The 23,488-nt window shown below is 36.8% G+C and overlaps 2 protein-coding genes and 1 non-coding gene across 4 annotated transcripts in view; 2 read left to right on the top strand and 1 right to left on the bottom strand.

Annotated features, from left to right (window-relative positions):
- LOC132859251 (xylosyl- and glucuronyltransferase LARGE1) overlaps positions 1-8,882 on the top strand; it is a 60,721-nt gene extending 51,839 nt beyond the window's left edge. For both annotated transcript variants that reach the window (XM_060889919.1, XM_060889920.1), the window contains exons 11-15: positions 675-838; positions 3,706-3,984; positions 4,597-4,743; positions 4,830-5,025; positions 6,682-8,882. In XM_060889919.1, the coding sequence (XP_060745902.1) occupies positions 675-838; positions 3,706-3,984; positions 4,597-4,743; positions 4,830-5,025; positions 6,682-6,879 (984 nt within the window). In that variant the 3' untranslated portion in view covers positions 6,880-8,882. The remainder of the gene's footprint in view (positions 1-674; positions 839-3,705; positions 3,985-4,596; positions 4,744-4,829; positions 5,026-6,681) is intronic.
- Positions 8,883-9,360: 478 nt separating this feature from the next.
- LOC132859278 (stimulated by retinoic acid gene 8 protein-like) lies at positions 9,361-18,214 on the bottom strand. Its single transcript, XM_060889969.1, has 8 exons — positions 18,026-18,214; positions 16,930-17,005; positions 16,646-16,724; positions 16,231-16,383; positions 14,329-14,578; positions 13,581-13,642; positions 10,740-10,860; positions 9,361-9,432 (listed from the first exon to the last, which is right to left on the bottom strand). Exons 1-8 carry the CDS (start codon positions 18,212-18,214, stop codon positions 9,361-9,363), a joined length of 1,002 nt encoding a protein of 333 aa, XP_060745952.1.
- Positions 18,215-22,346: 4,132 nt separating this feature from the next.
- Positions 22,347-22,419, top strand: trnar-ccg (transfer RNA arginine (anticodon CCG)). Its single transcript has one exon. It is a non-coding gene; the product is annotated as a tRNA-Arg (tRNA).
- The last annotated feature ends 1,069 nt before the right edge of the window (positions 22,420-23,488 follow it).

Genomic DNA, 23,488 nt, shown 5'->3' with positions numbered 1-23,488 from the left:
TTTCCCAAGAAGGTTTTGATGCAGCATTTGTTGCACTAATCAATTTCATGGGTCCGTCTTAACTGCAGACGCATGCTGTTCAGTCGATTTTGCTGAGTTTGAGAAGCTATTTAAACCACATTAATGGGATACTTGGACTAATGAAGTCACTCAGGAATTAGCTGGCCAAGCGTTCCTCAGCTCCACGTGAGGTTTCGGTTTAAAGTATTTCAGCAGATGAAATGCAGACGTTACAATTGTCTTTTTTAAAACATATTACTCATTTTAATACCTACATTTGTTTTGTTTATAGCTCCATTACACATATAATTACAGTTATACATGCTTGTTCATTCTGGAAATTGTAATGCCTACCAGTGGCATACCCAATGGTGTACTCCTGGGATTTATGGTTATGGCAAATAGAAAGTGCAGCATTCTTCATTTTTATGTATTTCGCTATCAGAGCCTAAATAATAATTCTGTGGTCCTCATCAACTTCTGTGAACAAATAACGTCAGGTGACGACAAAACACAACAGATTTTTATATGTAGTTGAAAGGTGGGAAAAACCCTATATTTCAATAACATTCCCTGTAGTTTATCTATCTCTTCTTGTAAGAATATGCTGTATAAGAACCGCAGTGTCTCTGTAACTGTTAAAGCTAAATCTGACCGCTGTGTTTGGGTTTCAGCTCCAGAAGACTCTACTGGAGCTTGATGAGGATGACCCATGTTATGAGTTCCGGAGAGAGCGCTTCACTGTGCATCGCACACACCTCTACTTCCTGCACTACGAGTACGAGGCCAGTGCAGACCAGACTGACGTTACGCTCGTGGCTCAGCTCTCCATGGACAGGTGAATATATGAGAGGCATTATAGGAAAAATGATATAGATTTACTTGTAATATTGTTTCATGTGTTTTATTTGAATTTTGAAAGTCGACTTATGTGAACTTTGTGTGTCGGCTTAATGATTCTGTTCAGACTTTCAACACACAAATCTAGAGCTGAGACATGTTTTAACAATTTAAAGTGTAAACACTGCATTTAACATCAACATGGCAACACCATTTTACTGATATATGTTTACAGATGAACAAAATAAAATATAATTGTAATAACTATGATTATAACTCTTGCCTCCACCACCATATGATGTAACAGATGAACTGATTAGAGGTTGGAATTGTGTCTGAAATTAGTAAGAAGAAAAACTAGACTCATCCACTATGTTGTTATCGAGTTCGACTATGAGTTCGGCTCATGTAGTTAAGGCTCTGGGCTCTTGATCAGAGGATTGGGGTTCAAGCCCCAGCACTGCCAAGCTTCCTCTGTTGGGTGCTTGAGCAAGGCCCTTATCCCTCTCTGGTCCAGGAGCGCTGTATTATGGCTGACTCTGCATTTTGACCCCAACCTCCAAATATGGGGATATGTGAAGAAATAAAGTCTTCTATTCTAATTAAACTAACATTTTAGTTGCTTAGTAGGGAAAAATATTGATTGAACCTGTTTTACTTCATACAGTAAGACACTGATTAAAGCGTCTATATTAAATAGAAATTTATACAAATATTGTAACAATTAAAGTCTTTTTTACTAATGAGTACTTATTTCATATTAGATTATTAACGCCCTAATTCCTTATTAAAAAATTCATCATGCTGCGTCATGCAGTGACAAATGACAGGAAACAAAGTCACTCTATTCAGACCAGTAACATCTCTGACTGTTTATCAGATGACCATAATGCACTGCATTAGTCCAGCACTGGCCCAAGCTAGAAAACAGAATCATCAGGACTCCATAACAGTCCTATTGGATTTACTATATATCTGCACTGACAACAGAAACTGTGTCTAAAATTGTGTTACCAGGTAGCTAAATGTGTCGAGCATTTTTATACATCAATAGTGAACGGGAAGAAAGAGAAAAACAAATATTCCCAATGTCTTTCTTCCTGTTTTGCTACAAATTGTGTTGGTTTTGTTGATGGGTGCATGTGCATCATAATATTTTCTCTTGCTTATTAGCGTTAACATGTTGATTTAAATCATGTTCACGATCATGCTTCTGAATGAGGACAGGAAACCTAAAAAATCAAGTGCACATACAGGATTGGTGGCCAGTATCTACTTTGCTGACTGCTCTTTCTGATTATTTTGTGGTTAGGGGCAGAAGGAGCACGGAGCCTCTCAGTAATTTAACACAGTGGGTGTGTGAGAAACACTAGTGAGTGGTGTGTGCTCTCAGTAAACAAGGCATTTGCTGTTCTAAGCACAGTCTGAGGAAAGATTGTTTTTACTCATTTATTACAGGCTTCAGCTGAACAAATAAACCCTCTAAACCCTCCTGATATTTGAGGCTGATTTTAAATATCCATGTTGCATGAACACTTCCTGCTCTCACATTCTTTTGTATCGTTCAGCAACACTTCACTTCAGTAATGAGAAAGCACTCAGTTTGCTCTGGTCCATAATGACACTGAACAGCTTCAGTCATTTCTGGTTGAGATTGGGTGGTAAATAACGGTCACGTGAAGGTCATTTCTGCAAAGTCCAAATGGTTGTCTTTACTGGATGAAGATGCAACAGATTAACAGACAAGTTCCAGTTTGAATCACTGAGACTGGCCTCAAATGAGATGTAGTGAATGAATCATCAGCCTTTTTTCTCAGCCAGAACCGTATTATTACAATTCAAACCCTATTCTGTCAGTCTCAGTAACACATTATTAAGTCTCCACGTTAGAGTAGATTTTTAAATTTAATCACTTAATTCTAAGCATTTAAAGTCAAGTGCAGGGGCATTATGAACAAGTCTCTTTTTTTTTTTGTTCCCTCTAACATTTTAATAATCACTCAATTCTTATCCAGTTCCTGTACCGAGAGTCCTTCAGCTCGTGCCCGGTTCTCAGACGTATCCGTAAGTCACTGAATACTGAAGAAGCCACTGATTTCTGATGTCAAGTGTTAGGACCTACTTCAGATTTGCAGCGTGCTGTGCAAAAACTGGCCTGGAGAAAGGAAATGAAGTAGTTGACAGGTTATACAGACAGTTACAGTGACTGTTATCTTGAGAGGACCTCGAGAGGACTGTAGAGAGAAATCCATATTCTGAAGCTTACAAAATGGACGCTGTCAGTATTTGAAATTTCCGTCCGTCTCTTGGTGACAGGCTGTCCTTATTAGGAGTGTTAGAGTTTCACCATATGATAAAACTGTGGATGCTGCGCTTAGGAACATGCTAGGAGTGACAGAAGAGATAACAAGGTAATACAGTGTTTACAACAGTAGCTAAAGGGTGTCCTTCATGTCCCCTGTGCAGAAAAAACTGAGGTTACTGTAGTTATGGGTAAAAACAAACATGGACAGATCGTATTACAATTCAAATCGTTGAATCAACCCCCATTCTCATATACTTGGTATGGTGAGAATGTTGTTGTGTGTTCCTAGGTTTGTCTGACTAAACATATCAAGAGGGTAAAATTTTTATCTTTTACATGGAGCAATGAATCTAAATCTGTCTCCCCTGCCTATAAACAACCAGTCTGACAATCAAGGAAGTATAACCTTTCTCAGATAAATCAAAGAGGACTACAAGCCAGAATGATTAACGATGTGGTGTGACCTCAGTAATATGGATGTCCATGTCAGAAGCTTTTGGTCAATACCTCATGAAAGCCTGTTAGTAGATTTGATGAAAGAAGATGTCTGTGTTTGTCAGGCTGCAGATGCTAGAGGCCATCTGTAAACACTGGGAAGGACCCATCAGTCTGGCTCTCTACCTGTCTGATGCTGAGGCACAGCAATTCCTGCGTTATGCCCAGGGTTCTGAGGTACTCATGAGCAGAAGCAATGTGGGATACCATATCGTCTACAAAGAGGGTCAGTTCTACCCTGTCAACCTGTTGCGCAATGTTGCCATGAAACAAGTCAGCACACCTTATATGTTCCTGTCTGACATCGACTTCCTGCCAATGTACGGACTCTACGAATACCTCAGGTTAGTCAAGTCAGCTTCTATTGTGCTTCTACTCCAAACACACCTCAGCAGGATAATCCAGACCTGTCAGCCTTCACATATTTCACATTCTGCATTTTAACATCAGGGTACACCAGCGTATAAAAATAGCACATGTGCTGTTTGGCATGATTCATGAGAATGATGCACAGATGCGTACATGTTCCCAACTGTCTGATCAAGGTAAACCCGAACTATAACTTTGGATATTAATATTAGACACCTGTCATTAACATATACTCATTACATTTATTAGGAATGCCATGAAATACAAGCCACCAAATGAAAAAATCGAATGAAAAGGTTCAAAATGGCACTTTTCATTTTTTGACAAAAGAGACAGAGATTTGTTTTGTTTGTTGGTTTTCCAGCAGGACTCCACTGTCATTCCACCTCAGGGTTGGCAGGTCTGATAATCAAGATCTATGTACTTCTTTAGTCCTTTAAAGGCTTCCTAAATTGCCTTGGACACACGCATGACTAAAAATAGTCTAGAAATGTTTAAGCTTTTCATCAAGAGGAAATTGACAAATGTTATTGTATGACCTGTCAGCCTTGTTTATTAAAAGTCAATGTATAATGTCTTTCCTGCAGGAGATCTGTAGTACAGCTGGACATGGCTCACACTAAAAAAGCTCTGGTGGTGCCTGCATTTGAGACACTGCGATATCGGCTGTCCTTTCCTAAATCCAAGGCTGAGCTTCTGTCCCAGCTGGACATGGGCACCCTCTTTACCTTCAGGTTGCCCTAAGTTTCTTTGCAAAATATGTCAGATGTGTCAGTGAGCTCATGTAGGCAAGAGGTTTACATCTTTGTTTTTTTCACAGGTACCATGTATGGACAAAGGGTCATGCTCCAACCAACTTCGCAAAATGGCGGACAGCCACAACGCCGTACAGAGTGCAGTGGGAATCTGATTTTGAGCCATATGTGATGGTGAGGAGGGACAGTCCAGAATATGACCGCAGATTTGTGGGATTCGGCTGGAACAAAGTGGCTCACATTATGGAGTTAGATGCACAGGTAAACCAGCAAAGATGAAGTAAAAATTATGATTAAGAATGAAGCTTTCTGTCTAATCTGGCAATTTGAGCCTTCAGAAATTTAAGCCACCAAATGACTTTGAGCTGTGAAAAGTTCTACCTTTCCTTCTGATAAAATGATACTTTGGCTTTTCAATAAATAAACCATTCTACACAAAAGAGACAAGAACAAGAAGGTTTTTGTAAATCTCTCTAATGGGGAAATTAGAGAAGGGCAACTTCTAACTTCTAATTATTTACATTTAGTGTTCAATTTAAAGCCATTTTATTTTTCTCACTATTCAATTCTTTTATTTCTTCTTATAGGCCAGTGAAAGCCTTCATGTAATAATTGAATTTTTAACAGTAGACGTTGTTCACAAAGTGTACAGAATGTAGATGTAGATTTCAAACCCTAATGAGAAAGTAACACTAACACAAGGAAGAAACCTTGAGAGCAACCAGGCTAAAGAGAAAGCCATGCTCATCTGGGAAACACCAAATCACTGCAATTCATTACAGTAAACAGTGATGTAGAAGAAAAACTAAATGTGTTTGTTTGTTTTTTTTTCATGGTTTGCTCTTATTGAGTGGCTGATGCTGAAATTATAGATAGAAAATTTGACATAAAAGACATTATCTTAATTAGTGATGCATTTAAACCATCACCATGGATGTGATTAGAGGCTAATACAGTAACATAGTGGTGGCTCAGAGGTTATGAGGTTGGACTATTGACTGCAAGGATGTTGATTCAAATCCCAGCACTGAACTGCTGCCACTGTTGAGCCACGTCCTTAACCCTCGAGTGCTCAGTTATAGGTAGAAATAAGATAAATGTGAGTCGCTCTGGGTAAGGATGTGTAATATACATAAATGTACACATAAAAATCCTAAGTTAGCTCGTTCATATTGATGATGAACAAAATAGTTTTGGTTTCTGTGGAACATTTTAACAGGTTTGACTTCTGATATATAATTTGCTGAGAAAATCCCAAAGCAAATTGTTGTTCAGGTCAAAATAATTAGAAATGAGGGAGATAATTAAGCATTTTTTCAAATTGCATTTCCATCCATCATGGCGTTTTGAACAGAAGCAGCAGTGTGATGTGGTACTATAAACTAATACTAGGTGTTTATTATTCCTGCATTTACCTTTAATGCTAAAATGAATATAGGTTAATGGCGTTAAAAAAATTATAATTTTAGGTATATTTCAATACGTTTCTGATCTTATATTGTGATTCATTCACAATACAGTATGTCAGTTTAAAATGTCACAAAATGTGAGTTTTTGCACAAATCTTTATATCAAATGATGTTAAACACATAGTTTAAGAAATAAAAAATTAGAGATTATAATTTGAGAACATTCTGAACAGATTAAAAGTATGAATCTGTCTTTTTTTAAATTACCGGTGTGACATTTATAGCTTTTGGCAGGTGCCCTTATCCGCACTGATTTACAGACGTCTCTATCTCTATTAATGCAGCTGCAATTCTGTCCTCATTAACGAACTAATACATTAATGGTAATACAATAATGCAGCAGAGCCTGAGAGATATTTTCGATGAGCATACAACTGATTTAAATATTTCAATAGCCGGGTCTCCTAATACATTTCTGAATCGATTCTTTTATTGTTCTTTCCAACAGGAATACGAGTTTGTGGTTCTACCCAATGCCTACATGATCCACATGCCTCACGCACCGAGCTTCGACATCACCAAGTTCCGCTCCAATAAACAGTACCGTGTTTGTCTCAAGACTCTTAAAGAGGAGTTTCAGCAGAACATGTCCCGCCGCTACGGATTCGCTGCGCTTAAATACATGACTGCAGACAACAACAGCTAGCAACGTCACCTTCATATTTCTCACTTTTCAGGTGGTATAATTAGATATCACATAGGAAAGCGGTGCAGTGGGTCGGTCACGGACCCAACAGCGTGATAACGGACACTCGGCGTAAGTCAGAGCAGTGTGTTCTTCCATTCCATCATTCAGGATGCTGTCATGATGACATTTAGTCACTGCTTTGGAAACAGCGGAAGTGCAGTGTGTCATCTGTCGGATGTCATGCTGTTGTTCCGAATGAAATCAATCCACCAGATTCCCTGACTGACCTCCTGTATGAACTGGAATTGAGATTTTATAAACCATTGGGTGAGCAGAAGAATTGTACCAGGCTGATTTGTGTTCCAGTGAGCAGTCAGTACTGAATATGAGCAGAGGAAACGCCACTGCTGAAAAATAGCAGTGGTTTAACGAACTCCCTCTACTTATTGCCTAGAAGCTGAATTTAGCTTGTTTGTGTTCTTTTGGTCATAGGGCAGTGTTTAGCAGTACTGGATCTCAGTCTAATAACACACTAGCTTTCAGTCTACTGTAAGTAACACAGAGACTCAGAAAGGGATCCCCAGTCATTTTTGTCAAGAAAGTGATCACTGGAGAAATTAGGTTGTTCAAGTATTAATAATATGATGTTTACATATTTTACAGAATATAACGTAGTGATGGAGAGAAAAGAATAGCTGAGATGTCTTAGATTTCATAGCACCTTTGTAGAATCACGTTTCCTATTAGAGCTCAACAGGGCTTGTGTTTATGGACGACGTCAGGCTCTCAGCATTGACAATCCTGACACAGATGAAAGCCCTAAATAACCCATGTGTTTTTTCAGCATTTTAATATGTTTTCATATTTCTGTGCTCATTGTGATTTTAATGTTTTGCTGCCATTGTTCTTCATACGTATTATACATATATTTCTTGCAGCTATTAGAACTGCACTAACTCGTGCGTTAAACATAGAAGGTTTGGAAACTTGGGTTTAAGTTTTAAATGTAGACCAAAGGCAACTGTGTATATGATGTACAATAATTGTGCACCATGTTCCAAGGTTAGTTTCAACTTTTTCCTGTAAACCTAAATTTAAGGTCTGGGTAAATCTCTGGATGTGGAAATTCCTTTATTTGTGTTGTGTTTGAATGAAACAAACCCAATTCACACAACCAGAAATCTCAAAAAAATCAAGAATAATGATGGGATTGACCAAGAACATGGACGTTTATATTAACATCAGACAGTAGCTGCTGAGTGCTTTTAGTGAGCTGGTGATGGCTCTTATTGGTTTACAGATCATTTGTATATATGTAGTGGAAAAAACAGGGAAATGTTTCAATATGACTGAATGTGAATCTGCTGCTCAGACTAATCGAAGACATTTCTGCTAACTGGTGTAGGAGAGGAAATCAAAAAAGGAAACAAACTGCATTTTTAATTCCTTTAGAATTACCATTAACATGAGTATATTTGTACAGTACAACGTTTGAGCTTTCACTATAAGTCTGTTTCATGTCTTTTATTTTAGGTCAACATTTTCAGACTGTTTTGTCTTGGGGAGAACGCAAAAGTTTTTTTTTTGTTTGTTTTTTGGAAAAACATTTTGGTGCATCCCTAATCAATAGAGTTAACTGAGGTTAATGTTTGCTAGGTCAAGTTGCACTTTGTAAAGTCTGACAGAAAGCGACGATGCCATGTCAAGATGAGATGAATGCAGAACCTTCGTCATCTTCCTTTTTACGTTTGGCAGGTCTGGTGGGAGGGGGGACTTTTCTTTGGCACGGTTTTGAGTGCTAAGTTTTACTGGTATACTCTGCAGAGCTCCTACACTAATGTGTAAAAGTTGGCAAGTCTGAGATACTAGCATGGCTGCTGGAAAAAGTAATCTAATATACTGTTTACTTCGGTTTTCAATGTGTCCAGACTGTGTGTGTGTGTGTGTGTGTGTGAGAGAGAGAGAGACTGAAGTCTAAATGTCCAAGACTGAGAGATTTTCTGCTACTTGAATAAAAAATATTGTGCAAAACGTTTCCTTTTGCTCTTTGTGTGTAATATTTGCCATTTTCTTCCTGATATATTCGAGTTTCTTGAAACCTCAGCACAAGATGCTTTAGCATAACGAAAAATATAAAACTGCACACTAAAATTACTGCTTGTAATTCAGACACTGACTGCACTCAGCAAACACATCACCATCTAGGTTTATTCACAGACGAGTGTTACTAACAGAGATGTGGTTACTGACTAATCTGGCCTCATTTTGCACGTTTATTTAAAATTTATGAACAGAACTTTGGAACTCTCGCAGCTTACTGAAACATCGTCATTAAATATATGACGATTAGCCGAGATTGAACACAATGTTGTTTTGCACGTTTTTTTTTTAAATACATTTCATTTGAACATACTGATGATGCAACACCTCGAACGTAACATCACAGAATTCACTGTCAAATCAACTGGAAAGCAGCCGCTATGAAGGCTCCAGGAACAGCTAGAAATCGTCATCGAAGCTTTCTGAACACATCAGGAGATGCTCTTCATACTCAGATGCTTGAGGCAGGTCCTGAAACTTGTTGATTGTAGGATAAACGTGAAAAAAAGAAAAGAAATCTTTCTTTAATGTAAAAATGTTTAACATTCCATGCATTTTTAAACAGTTAATTATTAGTGTTACGTCCCCTGTCTGTCATACAACCGGCTGTGAATGAGCTGTTGCTATAGAAACGGTAACTTGTTAGAGTGCCTTAACGTACCTGAGATTTGCCCTGCAGCTGAACTGCTGTTAAAGAAAAATTTTCAACACCTCATTTGAGACTGTAACTGTAATCGCACTGTGGTATTATGGGTAAATAATAAACTCTGTACACTGTAGTAAACTGGCTTGTGCTTGTGAGCCCACTGTCAATCTGCCACTGTTGGGCTCTTAAGCCTCTCTGCTCAAAGGTTCCATGTCATGGCTGTGATATACAACGAAAACTATTGTATTTGAATATGTTACCATAAAGGCTGTTTTTTAAACTGGGTGAATGTCCCATTCGTTCATTTCTACACTTCTTTTTTCTGGCTCATAGAAATGATTCACATGCTTACATTTTATTTAGTTTGTCCTTAGGAAAGCATGTGTGTTTCTCCTTGCTAAACGTGCCGTGATCAAATATTATATGCTCACTGAGGCAAAGTAGTACCCATTTATATAATAGTACAAATATAAATATAAACCTCTTCAAGTTTTTTGTTTGTTGTTCTTTATTATGGCCAGCTTTAATGAAACATTACAGAGGCTGTGCTGAAGTTCCTTAAATAACGGCTACATATCATAATCTTATATAAATCAGTTGTTTAACAAAGAAATATCGATCAGCATGAAGCTTAGTTTTCCGCATCACCTTCGTACGTTTACGCAGCTAAGGTGTGTGTATAAGGATTATAGTTTGTGGTTTCTGTGGAAATATCTGAGTGACTAAGATTTGTTCTAATTTTGAGGAAAACTTTCCTCTATTCTCAATCACTGAGAGACGAGTTTGCATCTATAACACCTGATAAAAGTCAGAAATCAGGTTTAGTGGTTGTGTAACTTTTTGTTCCCTTTGTACTGATTAATTCATTCATTTATGGTCTGCTGGCTATCTTACTTTATCTTAATTCCTTTCAACATTTTAACTTGGCTATCGACAGTGCAGCATGCGTACAATGGCATCACAGACATGACACAACATCTGCCTGCATTTTACATGAGCAGGATTAAAAGCTAAAATCTGAACCTGAAGTTGAATTTGAATGAATAAACTGGACAAAACAATTCAGCAAACAATCCCATCAGCTCTGTAAATAATAAAAAGTAAAAAAAAACATTGGACTGAGTATAATTACCTCAGCTCTTTCTAACTGTGGAAGCTCCTGATCCTGAGCCACGTGGTTCCAGATGAAGCCTGAGATGTCCTTGTAGATTTGCTTCAGCTTCTCATAGTCACAGCTCTGCAGTACTGCAGGCCTGTGGGATTGACAACAGCAAAGGTAAATCTTATTCTAACTAGCTTTTGAAATGGCATTTGCACCACAGAAAAAACTGTAGATGGCAGACAGAACTTTGAATGATTGCTGCGATGAAAGTGCACGTGTAAATATCAGCGCATTGACGAGGCATAAACGTTAAAGGAAATCTCTCTCACAATCTCTCACAACAGAATATTTTATATCTAATATATATAATATACCGTTAATGTTCTAGCACGATATTACAATTCATAGTGGGACAATACTGCTTTAATGTAGTAGCAAAATACGTGTAGAAATTTCATAGAGTTTCATTTTAGTCTGTTTATTTTGGGCTTGGAAATATTAATGATGAGGCAACGTCTATGAAATGCAGTGCAACTGTTTTCGTTTTTCGAACATTTCTAATCTTAATCTAAAATTGGTCTTCATTCACATGAATAATTGACTATCACTTTTTTTTGCCATGTCATTCGTGTGAAATTGGTTACATTTCTGAATATCTGTCTTCCTACATGTTCATATCTACCTTTTTATTATGTGTGAAGGCTTATCTATGTTTATGTATGCTAAAGTCTATTTCTTTGTATTTCGAGTCTAATCCTGTGTGTGTGTGTGTGTGTGTGTGTGTGTGTGTGTGCGTGCCCCATGCCTGTTCTACAGGGAGCGCCCCCCCTGACTGTGATTGATTGCTTCAATCGAGACGCAGCAGACATCCTGGATTAGAGTGCTACGTGAGGAGACTATTCTCCCCCTGCCAATCCACTCATCTACCTGCCTCTGTAATCTCCTCCTCTCTCTGTCCTTCTCTGGAGATGTTTCTCTGGCAATATTTTCTCTTTTGAAACTAGACAACACTTTAAGTTCCTCCCTCAATGAGTATTATCTCTGCTTTTGGTTCCTCTGTCCCTAAATACTATATTCAATACCCTGTCATTGTTTTCCTAAAACAGTATATTCCTGCTTAGTTAATCTGCTTGTTGTTATCACAGTAAAGTGAAAAACTGTGCTTTAAGAGCGTCAACTAGTTCATGGCACGTTTGACTATTCTTTTTTCTCTGTGTGTTATTTTCTAAATATTTCTGCTTACTTACTATGATGCAAATCTTACATTATCCATGTGCTGCTGATCTACTGGCAGAAATATCATGTCTGTTCTAAAGCTTGTACCATAATATCCTATACTCTGGTAATGGCTAGGAATCTTTACGCACATCGTCCTTCATTTCAATTCAGTGCGTCATGATGTGATTATAAAAAGATGCATTTAGATTTTTTCCCCCCATAGGCTTCATTTTTCCCGTATGAGCACTTGCACTTTCGTCCATTATAAAAAAAAAAACACTAGGCTTAATGCATTTCCATTAGGGCTGCCAGAACAAATTTCACTGTTTTAATACTACTCTAAATGTTCATAAAATTTCCATAATCACAGACAAAGAAAAATCTCCATTTCCCTGTTTACTCCTTGTGGTTACTCATGTTCTGCTCTCTGCCTTGTTAAAGTGTATTTAAATGTTTTAGCCTTTTGGCTAAATGAGTGAGCGTGGTAGTGAGCGTACCTAGGCAGAAAAAGCCATTTAGAATTCAGCCTGTAATCATTATTACTGAGTAAGGGCTAGTTTGGATTGTATATGGATTTCAGGTGGTTTAAGAAATGTTAAATGAAGCTCAACATCAGTAATCTGATGAATCTGATTAAAAAAATGAATAAAAATGTATGAAAATGTTTACACCTGTACATGTATGTACATGTTTTCACCTGTATGAAAAAACAAAGACAATTTCAAAAAATTTTGAAATACAAAAAACAAAGAATTTCAACTTCTGTGGTTTCTGAAATAAACACATAGTCCTACAGATCACTTTAGTTTTGTCTGTGACTAATAATAACAGTGGACACAAGTGGTATTATCAGGGGGATACGTATGTGTAACAAGTTTATCTAATGTTTCTTATGATGGAATAAGTTCAAATGAAGTATAAGATTGGTCAAACCATTTAATTTATGCCTGTAAGTCGAGTCAAGAAGCTTTTATTGTCATTTTAACCACATAGCTGTTACAGTACACAGTGAAATGAGACAACGTTTCTCCAGGATTATGAAGCTACATAGAACAAAGACAGAGCTATAAGGACTTAGTAAGTTAGTCCTAGATACATAAAGTGTATCTGTATAACCTGGTGTAAACAGTGCAGGACAAGACAAAAAGGACAGACAAGACAGTGCAGGACAGAAGACAGAAAGACAGTGCAAACAAACGATACAAAACACTACAAGACAATACACAAAAGACAATACACAAAAGACAATACACAAAGGACAATACACAAAGGACAATACACAAAAGACAAGACAATACACAAAAGACAATACACAAAAGACAATACACAAAAGACAATACACAAAAGCCAATACACAAAAGGCAAGACACTACAAGACAAGACAATACACAAAAGACACTAGACAAAAGCCACGCTGGCCAGAATACATTCTTGTATATTCTATAGTACATGTGCAAAAATACTAGAATGAACACTCAATACAATAGCAGCAGTTATATGAGGATTGTTGTACCAATATAGGCAACTAGTTATAGGGTACTTTTTCAAATAATTAACACTCAGTATTAAAGTAAAATTTGGAGTTTTTTTATTGTAAAATAAACTCTTGCTTATGTAGAAATGTGCAGTACTTGTGTATGATGTGTGCATTACCTGTTTACTGAAGCAGTATCCATATCTCTCTGCACCACATCATAGGCATCCTGTAGTAGATCCTACAGGTAATAACATGAACACAGAAGAGGGAAATATCAAATCCTGGAGTTCTTATAAAGCCTGAAGAGACACTCACTGAGCTCTGTAAGTATTGAGTTAGGCTTTTTTCCCCATCTCATTTCTTTCAGTCTGTGAATATTCCATTGACAGTTTTCAGTACTGAGGAGCTGCTGGTGAAAAGAGAAATCTCAACTGCATCTGTTTAGGATGTTAGACTCTCATAAATCAAAAACGTCTTGTGTTTTCAGAAGTGGACACTTTTCTCCTATGACATTATCAGAGTGTACTCCAACATAGAAATCTTTCTTAGAAAGAGGGATGAAGTGATGGCCGCAATCACAAGCTCGTGTGATACAACGAGCTGGAAATTGCACAAGCTTTCGACTTCCTGTTGTGCTCTTGTGTCTGATGTCCTGTAGACAGTGATAAACAACTTTCATATTGGATGGGGCCTTGAGGAAGGATCCTGTTTATGTAGCTAGCAGACTCTGCTATTGACACATTAACAAAATTAATAGTGCTAAAGGAAGTCTGGCTCAGGGGTTTGAAAGAACAGAGAATGAACTGTTGTCTGAGAAACAGAGGGCCATCAATAGCCATTTGTAACTAAGGCAGGAAATTGGAAATTTAAAGGCAGTGCAAATGACTTTCAAAACACGCCCACATTTGCAGTGTCAATCCTTACCTCCTCAACAGTGTAAGACGCAGATGGATCTAAGCTGGTGAGATGTGAGGCACTGATCTCAGTTTGGCTTTCCCAGGAGGCAGATCTCTGGCCTAGAGCGTGTTGCTGTGCTTCCTCTCTACGCTCTGGAGGAAGAGAGCTCCACAAGCCAGAGATGGCCTCGGACACTACAGGAAGACCCGTCTGATCTGGAGAAAGCACTCCACTGCGCAAAAGGAGCTCAATAGTCTCGCTGTAGAAAAAGAGATATCTGCACAAAGAGTGTCTCTCTCAGCAACATTGTGTGCCCTGTTATTTTGTGGAATCGTTTCAGGTTAAGAATTGAGCCCATTTTATTAACATATGTGATGGGCTGTGAAATGTCATTAGAACTGGAAAAAATCATCACCAAACAGAGAAAAAGCTGTATAGATTAGTGTTTACAAAATGTTTACACAACCAAATAGAAAGATATTAATCATCAATTATTTTCCCATGAATGCTAGAGCAGACAGTGATCTAGTGTTAGAGTGAAAACACAACGGTGGGGCTTGTGTTTAAATGCTGCACGTGAATTTTACATCAGACATAGCATGATGTTTATAATCAACAAGAACACTTTTTTCCCTAATGTATATTAGGTTATACATTTAGAGGCCACTTGCATGTTCAGGATCATATAAATATCAGTTTAAGATCATTCCAAATGTCATCTACTCTATATATAGACGATTTCTTGATAATATATGTTCCGACTGTTAGAATACAGTGATGAAAATAACTGAGTTATTAAGGACTGGAATAAAAGATTTAAAAATAGATTAAAATAGTTCCTGGTTTAAATAAAATGATTTCTAACAAGCTACAGCTGCGTACACCTTTTATATAAAATATAGCAGAATTAAACATACAATGACTGCAGTCAATATTAAAAAAACACTAAATAAATAAAAATAAATAAATAAATAAATAAATACAAATTGCTGCTGTACAAATAGTTGTTAGGTTGATGTAGTTGTTTTATTCTAACGTATCACTATTATAACACAAAAACCCTGGTTCACATTTTACAAAAGTCAATGATTTTATACTAACAAAATAAGAATAATAATATGTTTGATTATTAGAATAGAATGTGACACCAAGTCCAACTGTTTCTCCCCATCAGGTCTCCTTTGGTAAAGAGATTTTCATAATTCTAATAAATAAATGTAACTTACTCTGTGGAGTGTTATGACCTACTGATTCTCACTTCATACTCATCTAATTTATGTTTTATTTTATTTTAGCTCAGTTATCCTGTAGGATTTGGCTTGCATGGTTTCGGGTCACTTATCCCTTTAGAGGAACATGTCACTGCAAATCAATACAAAGTTAATATGACTGATCATCATCTGTGTCGTATATATAACATTTGTGTCCTGATGGGAGTGGTCTCTGGTTGACAATGTCCCAATTCGCAGGTTATGAAGACTCTGGTTGTTTTGATGAGAGTTAAAATGACATAAATCAAATGCTATGACATACAGTCTCAACTCAACTAAACGCCTAAGGCAGATTACGAGCCACGGAGACAATTTGTAGGATCTGTGCCAAGGTGCACTGAAGTGGCTTTGATGACTCATATTCTTTCTTTCTATCTATCTATCTATCTATCTATCTATCTATCTATCTATCTATCTATCTATCTTTTACAAAATTCTGCCTATTTTGTATATATAATGTATTTGATCATCTTGCCACTCTTCCTAATCTTCTGTTATGCAGTATTGCACAGCTGTACAGCGTCACAAGTATTTTGATGTACAGTTCCCTTTACATTCCAATGTAAAATGTTAGTGACATTTTGTGCAAATGATAAATAAACTTCAAATTTACATTAGAAGCATTGGCAGAATCTATCTATCTATCTAATTAACTCACCCCTCAAATTCTTGGATATTAGGGACAGACGTCCCAGATGACTGGGACTGAGCGTCTGTATCTTCACCAGTCGAGTCGACCTCACTGCTCTCGTGGTCCTCAGCTACAACAGGAACACAAGCTGTACAGCTGTGGCTACTGATGTGCAATGTGCTTAATTGAAAGAAAAAAAAAACAGTATTCAAAAACAATGAATAACCACTGCAAAACTGGATATGATGAAACTTAAATTATGGAGCAAACAAACTAAACTCAAAGTACACAGTCTAACGCATTATGAGTGTTATAAAATGTCCTCTAATTTTTAATGGCAGTCTTAACAGATCTGTAGATTTACGACGGTACAGTGGCATTGGTACTGTAAGCTTTTAATGCCATCTAGTGGTATTTAATCTACCATAGGCATCCTTACGACTGTCTGGAATAGAGACTCCTGTACTGTTCTCGCATGTCTTCCAAACTCTTCAGTCCTCCATCATCATCAAGATAAACTTCTAGAAAAGTGAGACATTTAGTCATAATACATATGTCTATAATTAATAGTAAGTCTAAATATATAATATCTAAATATATAAGTGACAATGTAATTGACTCTGTGAAAGATAAATGCATCCAACAAATTTAAAGTGAGGTTTGGCGTAGAATTAAACAGCTACTTTTATGTGTCATTCCATAGGGATAGTAAGACATGTGTGTTACCTTTCAGTGCAAGGAGTTTGCTGAGGTAAGCCTCTTTCTCCAGAAGAAATCCCATGGCATGATCTAGGATTTTCCACTGCAAAAACCACCCCCATAATCATCATCATCATCTTCGTCAAACGTTTATTCTCAGTCAAACTTGAGAATGAAATCAAAGTTACAGACCTTCAACTCAGAAACATTACATGTGTTGGGAAGTGTGTCTGGTTATATTGTGTTTAGTTAATTCTTATAAAATCCTGTAGATTTTTCACAGGTAAAATCCAAAATGTCTCTATAGTAAAAAAACATGAAACATGAAACTCTTATATATTTATTAGAATATTAGAGGTTTAATTTTTATACTACCACTGGATGATCTATGGCAAAATGTTTATCATTTACTCTGGTTATCTTTTATACCACAGGAGTGATTCTCAGATCTCACGAGTCAACTCAGACAGTAGCGGCAGCTGTATTTCAAATCACCGGGTTTGTGATGTTTTTATGGATATTAATGCAGTTGTTTTCAAATATTTCAGTACTAATAAAATAAATTATCATGCCATTCAACCAGTGATATGGAAATGCTTTCTTAAAGGAGATGTTTAGTTAACGTTTATGAAAGGAAGTCTGTAGGTTTTCCACCACAGGAAAGTCTTCAGAACAGAGGACTCTGCGCTTTCATACTTCTCTCTAACACGACAGGATGGTTATTTTATTTCATTTAGTTATTATTACTTTAGCAGAAGTAATTTCAAGAGAGAGACAATTGAGGAAACAACTATAACACCTAAGCTACAACAGGACCTACCTTATAACAACATTAAATGTAACTAGACATGGTTAAAAATATAATGGGTCATTCATAAAAGAACATTAATCACTGACAGATGCCTAAAGTGTAAGAAGAATAAAATATACATAACAACACAACCCTTTATGTTTTATTCCTTTACAAGATAATAATGTGGTTTTCCTGTCCTAGTTATATTAACTATATGACACATGCCCTATGATAAAAGCATGATATCAAACTAGGATTTCTTTTTGTGCCAAAACTAGTCAGTTAACTTAAGTGTATGACCTAAATGTAGTCGGTATTAACCAACCTTACCTTGGCAGGACTTCTCTGATTATAAGAAGCCTCACAGTTATGATTTGATTGACTGGATGGACACACCATGTTTTTCAGTTCCTCGAAAAGACCCGCAAGCGTGTCTCGATGTCCAGTCTGCAGCGTTCTCCTTCTCACCGTCTGCTGCTCACCTTCATCCTTCTGCTTCTCTTGACCAATACAGGACATACTTCTCTCTTTCTGTCTTGTCTTGAACACAACAGCAGAGTTTAAGCTTCTGCTCACTTTCAGTGGTTTAGGGACAGTGTGTATTATATATCGATATTAATAATCAAATGCAAATAATAATAATAATAAGAAGAAGAAGAAGAAGAAGAAGAAGAAGAAGAAGAATTATAATAATAAATGTGCTAATTTGGAGACTGCAGTGCTAGACTAAATTTCAATCCTAAATTTGTGATAAGCAAAAAAATCAATGATGTGAATTTTGACGCATTTTAGTGAGTCTGATCATTTGGTTCAACCTATTCTGTTAGTTCCCAAAAAAACTTACCAATTTGTGAGTTTGTAACATTACTTTTCTTTGCGGCTTCCTAAATTTTGGTTGCCATGAATCAATGCCCCACCTGGAGGCAACATACGCTCCTCTCCACAGGTTATTAGACATGTTGTGCAGGCTCACAGTGACACATTGATCACTTCCTGTGATGTTTCCTGTGTCCTTTTATATATTTGCCCTAAAAGTTTCACCTGTTTCTGTATTTTAATTAAAACCTTTTATATTATTCATTCGTGCCCCTTTCATTTCCATATGTTCTACATCTTCTGAATGTTGTTATTATGATTTAATGGCCACTAACACCTTAAACTGTTCCAGAGAGAAAATGTGCTTGTATCTGCCTTCATAATTACTGAACTGTCAAAAAACAAGAAAACTGACTAACCCTTATTTCTACTGTGTAATCGGTTCAAATAAGATTCAGCTTAAATTTGTGAGCACTTGCAAAATAATATTACATTTATACCAGTAAGTAAAATATACACTATGGGCTTCAGCCACATGTGTCTTATTACATAAAGTATTTTAGTACAACACTTAAACCCATTAAATATTTCTAATAATTATATAGAAAAATTTAATATTTTTTTCCCCTTTGTTTGTTTGTTTGTTTGTTTTTGTCATATTAAGTATTGATCATTTTATCAGTGTAGGGCTTGTTTAAATCAGTGTAAATTGTTTAATAAAAACCTTTTTCATTTAAATATAACAACATACTCATGACACAATTATAACATAAAGACTTAGGGCATTGAATATGTAACACTTTATAGAGGTTTGCTAACAATAGGCAATGTTTTTAAAACGTTTCTAAGAGTTTTCCATGAATAAATTGTATTAACTTGCACTGCAATTGCATTCTTCATGTAAGTAAACCATTTCTCTTCTCTTCGAGTCGACTCATCACGGTCAGCTAAAGTAAACAACGCAAAGAACCGATTCTTTTTCAAACGACTCTCTAAATCACTACATAGAATCATCAATTCCAATATCCGTTGAAAAAACGTTATACCGAAGTAGTCCATTTAATACATTGTTTTATTCATGGATAGTGTTATCGAAACAAGTCTTACATTTATATATTAAAATATATAAATATATAAAAAATTTTCATCATTAAAATTTAACACAGTTGTGTCAGAGAGTAGCTAGTCGTTAGCTTCGGCTCAGTTCTTTAGCTAATTGAACACTCATGAGTCAGAATATAGCAATAAAATATTGGCAAAATTCATTTATTCGTTATATAAAGCCCCTGTACAGCAGAATTGTGTATTTGTTTTATTGTTTAAATGAACTAGTTAACCCTAAGAAACCTGTAGTTAATGTAACTAGCTAGCTAACACCTATCTGCCAATTAGCTAACACTTAGCTAGCAGGCTAAACGGTACTGGGTATAAGTACATACTGTTATCTTACCTTTTTGTAGGTAAGACCTCTTTGTAGACCTCAGTTCAGACTCTGTACCTAATCTTACACAAATAACAGAATCCCATCAGTACAAATAAATTCTTATATGGTGTGTTGTACAAAGTAAAGACGGATTAATTGGTCTGTGCTGAATGCCCACCTCCTAATATGGTGTCTTTATGTTTCAAACTAGTACTAGTCTTAGTTTTATGGGTTTTTTCTTTGTTTTGTTTATTTTATTTTTAATACTGTACTGATATATTTGAAAGACATCACCTGAGGTAAAAGTTATATTCGGATAGTAGAAAAGTGAAATTATAGACTAATTTGAATTAATTGATCATAATTATTTGCAATTATTAAACCATGTCATATGAACTAGGAAGATTTTAGAATAAAGGAATAAATCATATAACAAGAAGAAGTCTTTGTTCATGGCGTCACAAAATAACTGCAGTTGTTTACTATATATATATATATGTATATATATATATATATATATATATATATATATATATATATATATATATATATATATATATATACATATATATATATATATATATATATATGTATATATATATATATATATATATATAATTATTATTATTATTATTATTATTATTATTATTATTATTATTACAAATCTTTCAACATATGCTTTAGAAAGCAGGGTGTGAGTGGAATAACTCACTTTAACAATGTGTAATATAGCCAAGAAAAAAGAACAATAAAATGCACAGGTGAGATACAATAGCCAGGGATTTAGCATTGGAAACAGTGGGGAGTTAACAGTCATAGTGTCAGAATCAGAATCAGAAAGATCTTTATTGCCACTTATGTTTTCACATACGAGGAATTTGTTTTAGTGACAGAAGCTCCACAGTGTAACATAATGACTTTGACAAGACAGTTTGTATGTACAGTGGAAAAAATGTGCAATTGATATATAAATAAGTAAGTATGTGTTTTAAGTAAATAATGTAAGAATAGTGTTGTATGTTCCGTGTATATCAAGTGTTCATCAGATGGATTGCCTGAGGGAAGAAACTGTTTTTGTGTCTGGTCATTCTGGTCTCCTGAAGTCCACGATCATCTCCACTGTCTTGAGCGTGTTCAGGACCAGGTTGTTAAGACTGCGCCAGACAGCCGTTCAACCTCCAGTCTGTAAGCAGACTCGTCAACCGTCCTGAATGAGGCCGATCAGTGTGGTGTCGTCTGCAAACTTCAGGAGCTTGACAGAGGGGTCATTAGAGGTGCAGTCATTTGTGTGCAGGGAGAAGAGCAGTGGGGAGAGGACACAACCCTGAGGGGCGCCAGTGCTGATAGTGCAGGTGCTGGATTTGAGTTTCCCCCAATTATTTTTTTTTATTTGGGCTGGAGGAGTGATGGGATGATGGTGTTAAAGGCAGAGCTGAAGTCCACAAACAGGATCCTCACATAAGTCCCCGGTCTGTCCAGATGCTGCAGAACATAATGCAGTCCCATATTGATTGCATCATTCAAAGACCTGTTTGCTCTGTAGGCAAACTGCAGAGGGTCTAGTAAGGGTCCAGTGATGTCCTTCAGATAAGCCAGAACCAAATGATTTCATGACCATAGACGTTAGAGCCACAGGCCGGTAGTCATTTAGTCCAGTAATTTTGGGTTTCTTTTGGACGGCAATGATGGTGGAGCTTTTGAAGCATGAGGGGACTTCACACAGATCCAGTGATCTGTTGAAGATCCGTGTGAAGATGGGGGTCAACTGATCAGCACAGGTTTTCAGACAGGCTGGTGAAACGCTGTCTGGGCCTGGTACTTTTCTTCTCTTGTTCTGCCTGAAGACCTGGCACACATCAACCTCACAGAACTGAATTTTAGGTGTGGCAGAGTCGGGGTTACAGGAGGTGAGAATTGGGCTTTTTCAAACCTGCAATAGAACTCGTTCAGGTCGAGTGTGAGTGCAACTCAGGCTTTACACAATGTCAGCGAGTTGACCTGGAGAGCCATACTGATGCAAGGCAGTCACAGTATCTGGCCAGAAAATCACTAAATCATTAGATTTGACACCAGGCTCCTTTTTGAAATAAGGCAATGCAGTTTTATTGTGGAGCTGTAGATAAGATTTTTTTTTTAAAAAAAAGCTGCATTATCCATAACTCTTACAGAAAATCCATGTCCCCGGTGCAGTACAGCAGAAAGACTTAATATAGAGTGAGAGTGCTGTAATGTAATAAAAGGACAATGTCTATATTATTAAACCGTGTGCTAATGCAAACCTTTTTTAAGCCAAAAGGCCTTCTCCACCTCCCAGCCCCTGGTAGACAGTTCTATTGATCCCTTGCTGTGATGTGAGTCATTTAAATATAAATGCCCCTATGAGTAAACAGTTTTACTTACCTAAGCAGGAAAGACCCAGTGGCCTAATGGATAAGGCATCAGCCTCCGGAGCTGGGGATTGTGGGTTCGAGTCCCACCTGGGTTGTACACTTTGTTGGGAATTACTTGGTATTCCAAAGTTGTCTTGTAATATGGCTAGGAGTGCCAGAGAGCCACTGCTGTGCTCTTAAGCAAGTACCTTTACACTGAGCAATCTGTGATTTAGTCATAATATTGCTCAGTAGTAATTTATAGTAATGAATTTACACAGAAAAAAAACATATAATGGCAAACAGTGATACATTGCTTTAGAATACTCTAAAAAAAATTACCCACCAGGAGGCAGCCAAACTCTAAAAACAGGTGGGTTTTTTCTAGCACAGGGTATCTATTTGACAGAACACACACTGAGTTAATCTAACAAATGGAGGATAGGTTACTGTAGCCAGTATGTGGGCTTGACTATTTCACAACTGTTTCTATTCTAGATTTGATTGACCTGTTCATTTATTTATGCAGCAAGGAAGTTGGAGTATAACTTAATAGCTACCCAAGATGCTATTTTGGTAGAGCTTTGGCAGCTGTACTGACCAAACTTGAAATTTCACCATAGTGGTCGTTGTCCTTCAGCTGCTCCCTGTTCTGGGTCACCACAGTAGATCATTTACATATTATAATAATCCTCATATTTGATTTTGACACAGGTTTTATGCCGCCCCTCCTGATGCAACTATGCCATTTAACACAGGCTTGAGACCAGCACTGAAATTGAACCCCTCAGTGGTTGGGTTGGTTCCCTGCCAGACTAAAGGGACCGGATATTTCACCATGGTTATCTCATCTATCTAATTTTGCTTTAGGTATCAGAGTCACATGTTCTCAAATGTTTCTTCAGTGCAAGTTTAACTAGTAATGAAAAGCAATTTAGGTTTCTTACTGTCTGAATATCTTTTTTTCACTGGTGTTGCCTTAGACCTTGTTTGTTCTCTTCTTCTTGCCTTGCTCTCAGCAAACCCATCCTCTGTGACTCATTTTTACAAAGAAATATAAAGGGTCTGGGGTAAAAGACCACTGCACAGTCTGCTTTGCCAAAGGGCTCAGTAAATGTATAAGCACATGAGCATCAATTTAAAGCCTAAAATAACTAATAACAAACTGAAAAATAATGATATAAT

Source organism: Tachysurus vachellii, chromosome 16 (assembly GCF_030014155.1).
Source record: "Tachysurus vachellii isolate PV-2020 chromosome 16, HZAU_Pvac_v1, whole genome shotgun sequence".
Classification (NCBI taxonomy): Eukaryota; Metazoa; Chordata; class Actinopteri; order Siluriformes; family Bagridae; genus Tachysurus; species Tachysurus vachellii.
The sequence above is the reverse complement of the archived record's forward strand: the minus strand, read 5'-3'. Positions and strand labels throughout refer to the sequence as shown.